Source organism: Rissa tridactyla, chromosome 22 (genome assembly GCF_028500815.1).
Source record: "Rissa tridactyla isolate bRisTri1 chromosome 22, bRisTri1.patW.cur.20221130, whole genome shotgun sequence".
NCBI lineage: Eukaryota > Metazoa > Chordata > Aves > Charadriiformes > Laridae > Rissa > Rissa tridactyla.
The window spans coordinates 2,128,350-2,136,324 of record NC_071487.1 but is presented as its reverse complement, the minus strand read 5'-3'; the positions used below and the strand labels follow the sequence as shown (position 1 = coordinate 2,136,324).

Below are 7,975 nucleotides of genomic sequence, written 5' to 3'. Positions count from 1 at the left end.
CAGGGAAAAGGGGTCACATTGGGTGTGGGCAGCACCATGGCAGGCACTATGGAGGGAGGGGGGGATGCTGCCTATCGGACCCTCGGTGCCCATGACCACAGATGGGGGGTCTGGGATGCAGGATGGGCCCCCCCCCCCGCCATGTCTTGGCTGAGCCGGACCCCGTTTGGATCCCAGCCACCACCATTGTCACCATGTCCCCATCCCACCAGGGCCGAGGCGGAGGGGCCGACTCTGCCTGGGACCCCCCCCAGCTCTGCAGGATGCCCAGCTCGGGGCGGGGGGGCGAGGTGTGGGGCCGAGCCGGGCGCTGACCCCGAGCCGCTGGCTGTTTCCTGCCCTTCTGGCTGCGCTGCCGTCCCTGGGGACCGGGAAGTGTCTGCGATGGTCGGGATGGTGTCGGTCCCGAATCCATTCTCAGCTACTGCCGTTTCCTTCCTGAGCTGCAAATAACGGTGAGTCACCCCCCCCCCCCCCACCCCGGCTCCCCCCGGCCCCGCCGTGGGGACGCTGCCGGGGCTCCGCCGAACCCCTGACCCCGGCGCTGGGACCATGGTGTGCCGGTGGCTTCGCCGGTCGGATGCTCCCTCCGGCAGCCCACCCCCAGGGCTCCTCGCAGCCTCCTGGGGTCACCAGGGATCCCGATGGGGCATCAGGCCCCCCCTGACCCATGCCACAGACCCCACTTCTGCCCCATTTTCCAATTAGCCCCCCGCTATAATTATGCCTTCCTGGGCTGAAGGCCGGCGCTCCGTTGAGGTGGGACCATGGGAATGGCTGTGCCCGGTTCCCCTCCCCATCCCAAACCGCTGTGGGGCTGGGGGTCTCCGCTCTGGGACCACCGGCTTTGGGGTGCGGGATGGGGCCGGTGACCCCCCCCATCATGGACCCTGCGGCCCTGTGAGTCCCGAAACGAGCTGGTGGTGGCCTTGCAGAGGCACTTTCACCTGGAAAGCCGCCTGCCAGCACCTTTCACGGCTCCCCCCGAGCCGGGGGGCAGCGGGGGGGCGATTCCCCCATGGTGGGGGGGGTGCAGGCAGGAGGGGGCCGGATGCCTGCGTGCGGCCTGCCTGCCCTCTGCACAGGATATCGCGGCGGCGGCGGTGGCAGGAAAATCCGCAACTTTCCTGGAAACCGTCTTCAAAGCAGATAAAAAGATGCTGGGAAGCGACTGCAAAACAGCGGCAGCTGCTGATCCCTGTCCCTCGGCCCCCCCGGCCCCTCCCCGGCCTCATCCCTGTGTCCCTGGCCGGGTCCCCTGGGGTGTCCTTGGGGTCCCTGGCACAGCCGGGTCCTGCCCTGGAAGCTGCTGGGCACCACGTTGGCAGAGCCCAGTCAAAGTACTGGGAGGGGGGGGTGATGCCTGAGTGGGGACCATGGGGACGGCTGGGCTCGGGGGGCACGCGACTGGGCTCAGTGGGGGACAACTGGGCTTAGTGGGGGACAACTGGGCTCCGGGGGGGACAACTGGGCTCAGTGGGGGGACAACTGGGCTTAGTGGGGGCACAGCTGGTCTCAGGGGGGGACAACTGGGCTTAGTGGGGGGAAAATTTGGCTTAGTGGGGGGACAGCTGGGCATAGTGGGGGGACAGCTGGGCTCTGGGGGGGACAACTGGGCTTAGTGGGGGGACAACTGGGCTCTGGGGGGGGAACAACTGGGCTTAGTGGGGGGACAACTGGGCTCTGGGGGGGGAACAACTGGGCTTAGTGGGGGACAATTGGGCTCCAGGGGGGACAACTGGGCTCTGGGGGGGACAACTGGGCTTAGTGGGGGACAATTGGGCTCCGGGGGGGACAACTGGGCTTAGTGGGGGGACAACTGGGCTCTGGGGGGGGAACAACTGGGCTTAGTGGGGGACAATTGGGCTCCAGGGGGGACAACTGGGCTCTGGGGGGGACAACTGGGCTTAGTGGGGGACAATTGGGCTCCGGGGGGGACAACTGGGCTTAGTGGGGGGACAGCTGGTCTCACGGGGGGACAACTGGGCTTAGTGGGGGACAATTGGGCTCTGGAGGGGACAACTGGGCTTAGCGGGGGGACAACTGGGCTTAGGGGGGGGACAGCTGGGCTTAGTGGGGGACAATTGGGCTCCGGGGGCAACAGCTGGTCTCAGGGGGGGACAACTGGGCTTAGTGGGGGACAATTGGGCTCTGGGGGGCACAACTGGGCTTAGTGGGGGGACAGCTGGGCTCAGGGGGGGACAGCTGGGCTCAGGGAGGGACAACTGGGCTCGGGGGGGACAACTGGGCTTAGTGGAGGACGACTGGGCTTGGGGACGGGGGAATGGCTGGGCTTAGAGGGGGACGGCTGGGAAGAGGGGGACAGCCGGGCTGGTGGCACGGGGAGACATCCCGGTGAGCAGAGCGGCCTTTATTGCCCAAAAGCCTGCCCAGTCTTCCCAGTTTCTGAAGCGCACTGGGAAAGTGGCATGAAAGCCCGGAGCTGCTTGAGGAGTCGGTGAGGAAACCGTCCTTCGGTTGAGCTAAAACTCTGCCCAAAAAGCTGAACGTCCGACCCCTCCGTCCTCCTGCGGCGGCGGCGGCGTGGGGACACCCAGCAGGATGGGGACACGGGCCAGCGGGATGGGGACAGGAGGGTGGGACACGAGGTGGCCACCGGCATCGGTCACCCCGAGGGGCCGGTCCCCGTCGGAGGCGGCCGGGGCCGAGCCGCTGCTGGCTCCCAGTGCTAAGGGGCGCTGTGGGACTGGGAATGATGGGCTCGGCGGGTGGGGGGGGCCCACCGTCAGGCTGGGGGTCCGGGGGGCTGGGGGGCTTCAGCCCTTCCTGCAAAAAGAGGGGAGGGAAGGGATTGAGTCCCCCCCGCCCCCAGCCACCGTGTCCTACTCCCCCTGGGGACACCGGTGACGATGGCACGCACCGGGAAGCGTCCCCGTGCGAGCAACCGGGCTGGCTGCGCCGGTGAAGCCCCCTCCCCGGACTGTTCCCCCCCAACACACACACACACACATACACCCCCCCCGCCGTGCAGACAGGGGGCACCCACAAAAGTACCGGGACTGGGGGCACCTGCGCCCGGTCGCTCGGTCCCTCGTCCGCCGCCGCAGCGCGTCCACCTCGGCCGCGTAGTCCTGCCTGCGGGAGAGCACAGACGCGTGACGGGGGGGGGTCTCCCTGTCCCCGGGATGGGGGGCCGGAGGGTCCCCATGGGGAAGGAAGGACAAGGCAGGGGGGGTGGAGGGGCTGGGGTCGGGCTGGGTTGGTTTTGAGGAGGTGGGGGGGGTTGGTGGATGCTCCGGGGGTGGGGGGACAAGGACCTTACAGGGTGGCTTCGAGCTCTCTCTGCCGGGCCTCGCACTGCTCCCCGCGTGCCCGCAGCGCTCGCCGCTGCTCCGCCGCCTCCTCCAGCCGCTGCCGCAGCCCCCGCACCTGCTCCTCGCCCCGCGCCACCTCCTCTGCGGCACGAAGGGGACAGCGGTGTCACCCCTGCACCCCAAACCCCGGCCCACCCCCGCCGGGCATTGCCCCCCTCAAAGGGCGCGCAGCTGGGGGGGACCCCCGGACGGGCTCCTTGGGGGTGGAGGGGGACCCGTGTCCCCTCGCTGGGGGTGGCCAGAGGGCTGCCATGGCCAGAGGGGGCTCGCTCACCTCGCAGCGCCGCCTTGCCGCGGGCCAGCTCAGACCGCTCGCGCCGCAGGGCCACCACCTCGTCCCGCAGCGCCGTGGCGTTGGCCTCCAGCCTGGCCTGGGGAGAGGGGACAGGGCGGCGTGGGGACGGGGGTGGGCAGCGTCCTCCCGTCTCTTCATCCCCCGCCGGAGCCCTGCCCCTCCTTGCCACCACCCCGTGTCCCCAAGCCATGCTGCTGGTGGCCTCGCGTCCCGCCATCGTGTTTCTTGAAGGGGTAGGGACATGGATTTGGGGAAAATCTCTCTTCCCTGGAGGGATGGCTCATCCTGGTGAGGACTCCGTGCACCGGGGGTGTCGCAGGAGCCCCAGGCCACCCAAGCACCCCGTGGGTGGCATCCCTGGTGCCTGGGAGGGACAGGGTTCTCCCCAGCCTGGTCCTCGAGAGGCTGCACAGCCCAGCCTTGGGAAGCCGGAGCATTTTCCAGCCTCTCCGGGCCATTGTTCGGCCGGATGAACCCAGAGGGGCGGTGGGACCTGGCTCTTCCTCCGGGCTGGCGGCCACGGCGCTGGGGCCAGGCCGTTTCCCAAGCGGGGCCACAGCTAAAAATACCTGGGAGGAGAGAAATGGCAGCTCCGTGCCGGCTCCGGCCTCGCGCTGCTGCTTGGGACGGGGTAATTATACGTGTGAGCAGCAGCTCGGTCACGGCTAAGACTAGGCTGTCCCCCGCCGGGGCACGGGCACCCGGACAGGGGGACGGCAGGACCCGGGCTGTGTCGAGGGACCGGGAGCAGCCGGGGTCCCCTCTTGGGGTGTCCCAGGCAGGAGGGTGGCAGGAGGTGCCGGTCCCCCCCATCCCAGGGCTGCCTCTCCCCTTTCCCGGCTCATCTTTCCAGCCGGCCTTTGCTCCCCAGGAGTTGCTCATCCTCAGCATCCTTCCCGTCAGCGCTGGGGTTTTCCAGGACCCCGCTCGAAATCCCCCCAGGGATGAAGCATCGCCCTGGTCTTGGCTACCGGGCATCCCCAGAAACCCCCGCCTCGCTCGCGCCCTGGCCCCCCCCTCCCCACCTCGTCCCCCCCATCTCCGCCAGCACCTACCGCCCGCTCCCGGCATGACGCCAAGCTGGCGTTGAGCTTCTTGCCGTCGCCGCGAGCTTGGGCGAGCTCCCGCCGCAGGGCGTCCTCCGCCCGCTCGCCCGCCGCCGCCCGCGCGCTGCAGCCGGGCTCGCTCCCGCTCCAGCTCGGCCAGGCGGTTCCCCAGCTCCCGGCTCTCGTTGGCCGCCCGTTCCCGGCAGCCCCGCAACTTCCCCACCGCCTCCGACCGCCACACCATCACCGCCACCGCCACCGTCACCGCCGCCACCAGCACCAGCAGCGCCGCGCACAGTCCCAGCACCTTCAGGGTGGCCTTGGGCACCGCGGGGTCCATGCCGGAGGGGGGACACGGGGCCGCTCGCTCCGCTCCGGCAGTGGCTGCCTGGGATGTGCCAGCGTCCCCGGGGCAGGTCGCTCCCTGGCTCGCCGTAATTGCCGTAATTGTGGGGGTTTTGTGTTTTGTGTTTTTTTTTTTTCCCCACCAAACACCACTTTGGGCTGCGGTTTCGCTCAGGTCACAGCCCAGAATAGACCCGGCTTGTGCCAGAGGTGGGAGGACGCGCTGCCCCGGCGCCCGTGGGTCACGGCTGCAGGGACAAGTGGGGATGCGCTTGGGGGGGTCCGGTGGGTGTCGGGGATGCTGAGACTACCAGGGTTTCTGTAGCACCCTCCTCGTCCCCACCGCGCAGCGGGGTTGGGCCTCCGGGTCCCCAAGAACTGCTGGAGCCACAAACCACTGCATTTTCACCAGGTTTTATTAGAAATTGGTTAAAAATCACCTAACGGTGGGGTGCCTGTGGACCCCTTGGCTCAGGGCAGCCCTGCCATGTCTCTGTCCCCTCCAGCCTGTCCCCCCCGCCCCGTCCCCTCCCTCGCCCTGGGCACGGCCGGCGCGTGGTGGCCGGAGGGAAATTGTCTCCCTGGGGTGTCCCCAGGGTGAAGGGGAGCAGTTTGGCGTGCGGGGAGGTACAGGGCAGCGTAGGCAGTGCCGGGGCAGGGCTGAGCGGGCACCGGGCTCCCACAGCCGGGCAAAGCACCGGCTGCCACCCCCAGCACCCCCCCCGGGCCGGATGGGGACGGACCCTTCTCGCCCCACATCGAGGGACGGGGCATCAGTGGGGCCCTGTGTTCCCGCTGCCTGGGGCTCAGAGGAGGAGCATCCCGGGGAGGAGCGGAGCCAGGAGGCTGAGGGACATGGCCGTGAGCCCGTTCCCACCCGAGTGCTGTCTCCTCATCTCCTGGAGCTGCTTCTCCAGGACCTCGTTCTGCAGCTGGAGCTTGTCCCTGGCAGGGGGGAGGGACAGGGAGGGTCGGTGACAGAGCGCGGGGCTGGGGGCGGCGGGGGGGAAGCAGGGGGCTCACCATTTCCTCTGCAGGTCCCCCACTTGCTCCTGCTGCTGGGCCACCTCCGCCCTGAGCGCCCTGTTCTCCCCTGCAGGGAGGCGACGGCAGGCGGGGATCGGGGTGTCCCAGGGGACGGGGGTCAGGGTGGCCGCAGGGACGGGGATCAGAGTGTCCCAGGGGATGGGGATCGGGGTGTCCCATGGAACAGGGATCAGGGTGGCGAAGGGGATGGGGATCTGGGTGGCCCATGGGGCGGGATCAGGGTGGCCGAGGGGACAGAGATCAGAGTGTCCCAGGGGATGGGGATCAGGGTGTCCCATGGGGCAGAGATCAGGGTGGCTGAGGGGACAGGGATCAGGGTGTCGCAGGTGATGGGGATGACCCTGGGGACAGGGATCAGGGTGTTGCAAGCGATGGGGATGACCCAGGGGACAGGGATCAGGGTGACACAGGGGACAGGGATGAGAGTGTCCCAGGGGATGAGGGTGGCCCAGGGACAAGGGTGGCCCAGGAGACAGGGATCAGGATGACCAAGGGGATGGGGATCAGGGTGTCCAAGGGGATGGGGATGAGGGTGATGCAGAGGACAGGGATGAGGGTGTCCCAGGGGATGAGGGTGGCCCAGGGACCGCTGCCCATGCCCCCGCCCCCCCCATGCCCCCCACCCTGCCCAGGACTCACCTTGCAGCTGGGTGACATTGGCGAGCGCCTGCTCCAGCTCCGAGGCTTTTCCCTCCAGCACAACCTGGGCAGAGGGAAGGGGTTGGAGGCTCCAGCTCGGGCGCTCCCTCGCACCAGCCCAACGCAGCCAGTTCGGGGCTGGGGGCTACAGGTTTCCCCGTGACCCCCCACCCAGCGGCACCCCAGCACCTACCAGTTGCTTCCTGCAGCCGTCCCACTGCCCACGGGCTTCGGCGAGGGACCGGTTGGTGACGGCCAGAGCCTCCTCCAGCTGCGCCAGTGCTGCCGAGCTGTTCCCCGCCATGGCGGAGCCCGCGGCCGGCAGGCAGAGCACGGTGAGGAAGGCTACCGCCAGCCCCACGACGACCACCCCGAGCCCCACGGCCACGTACATCTCCCAGGGTCGCTTGGCTGGGTGCAGGGGTTGCGGGTGGTAGGCCTTCATCCTGCGCCGGTAAAAAACCCAGGGGTCTGGGAGAGAGCTCGTCGTTTGCCCCGAAATCGAGCGGTTTCGGTTCTCGAAGAGTGGGACTTTCCAGGAAATCATGTGGTTGGCGAGTGCGCAGCGCCCCGGGGAAGCCGAAGGACGGCGGGGCTGCCGGGTCCCTGGCAGGGCTGGCGCGGTGACGCTGCCCGCGCCGGGGCTCCTACGGGCAGGGCTCGGGGACAGATGCTGCTGGGGACCCCCCCACACTGCAGGGGGGTGATCCCAGGGAGCCGGAGCCGGGGTCGGGGGGCAGAGCTGGGGGGTTGCGGGCGCGTATGCAGCCCCACGGAGCTGCCTGTGGGGCCAGTGCCCACAGCGGGGGGGACAAAAGGGCAGAGCATCCCCCCCCGCCCCAGGGCAGAGCATCCCCCAGAGCAAGGGGGAAGGGGGAAGTGGGGGGTCTGGGGGGGTCTGGGGTACCCAGAGCGTGGGGTGCCTCGGGTATGGGGGATTCGGGGTACGGGGCGCTGGGGGTGTGGGACGCCTTGGGTACAGAGAACGAGGGGTACGGGGTGCTCGGGGCATGGGGGGGCGGAGGAGCGGGGGCATGGGGTTGTGGAGCTGGTTTTGGCTGGGATAGAGTTAATTTTCCTCTTGGGAGCCCGTTTTGGGCAGATAACAGAGGTGTTTTCGTAATTCCCGAGCCGGAGCCGTCCTTGCACAGAGTCAAGGCCTTTTCTGCTCCCCCCGCACCAGCCATGGGCTACGGGGAGGGGGCTACTGGAGGGGTGGTGGGGGCACAAGGAGCTGGGAGGGGACCCGGCGGGGACAGCTGACCAAA

General features: G+C 69.0%; 2 protein-coding genes across 2 annotated transcripts; both read right to left on the bottom strand.

Annotated features, from left to right (window-relative positions):
• Nucleotides 1–2,777: 2,777 nt before the first annotated feature.
• LOC128900798 (coiled-coil domain-containing protein 194-like) lies at nucleotides 2,778–5,016 on the bottom strand. Its single transcript, XM_054182318.1, has 6 exons — nucleotides 4,705–5,016; nucleotides 4,200–4,250; nucleotides 3,610–3,706; nucleotides 3,284–3,416; nucleotides 3,031–3,096; nucleotides 2,778–2,787 (listed from the first exon to the last, which is right to left on the bottom strand). The coding sequence occupies exons 1-6, from the start codon at nucleotides 5,014–5,016 to the stop codon at nucleotides 2,778–2,780; spliced, it is 669 nt and encodes a 222-aa protein (XP_054038293.1).
• Nucleotides 5,017–5,419: 403 nt separating this feature from the next.
• On the bottom strand, nucleotides 5,420–7,407 carry LOC128900790 (uncharacterized). Its single transcript, XM_054182311.1, has 4 exons — nucleotides 6,901–7,407; nucleotides 6,708–6,771; nucleotides 6,045–6,114; nucleotides 5,420–5,966 (listed from the first exon to the last, which is right to left on the bottom strand). Exons 1-4 carry the CDS (start codon nucleotides 7,252–7,254, stop codon nucleotides 5,828–5,830), a joined length of 627 nt encoding a protein of 208 aa, XP_054038286.1. The 5' UTR covers nucleotides 7,255–7,407; the 3' UTR covers nucleotides 5,420–5,827.
• Nucleotides 7,408–7,975: the final 568 nt, after the last annotated feature.

Coding starts and splice junctions, on each gene's coding strand:
- LOC128900790 (XM_054182311.1), bottom strand. CDS start 7,254: ATGATTTCCTGGAAAGTCCCACTCTTCGAGAACCGAAACCGCTCGATT. Junction 6,115..6,707: donor CAATGTCACCCAGCTGCAAG/GTGAGTCCTGGG, acceptor GCCTCCCTGCAG/GGGAGAACAGGGCGCTCAGG. Junction 5,967..6,044: donor GGGGACCTGCAGAGGAAATG/GTGAGCCCCCTG, acceptor CCCCCCTGCCAG/GGACAAGCTCCAGCTGCAGA.
- LOC128900798 (XM_054182318.1), bottom strand. CDS start 5,016: ATGGACCCCGCGGTGCCCAAGGCCACCCTGAAGGTGCTGGGACTGTGC. Junction 4,251..4,704: donor AAGCTCAACGCCAGCTTGGC/GTCATGCCGGGA, acceptor CCCCGTCCCAAG/CAGCAGCGCGAGGCCGGAGC. Junction 3,097..3,283: donor AGAGAGCTCGAAGCCACCCT/GTAAGGTCCTTG, acceptor GCTCTCCCGCAG/GCAGGACTACGCGGCCGAGG.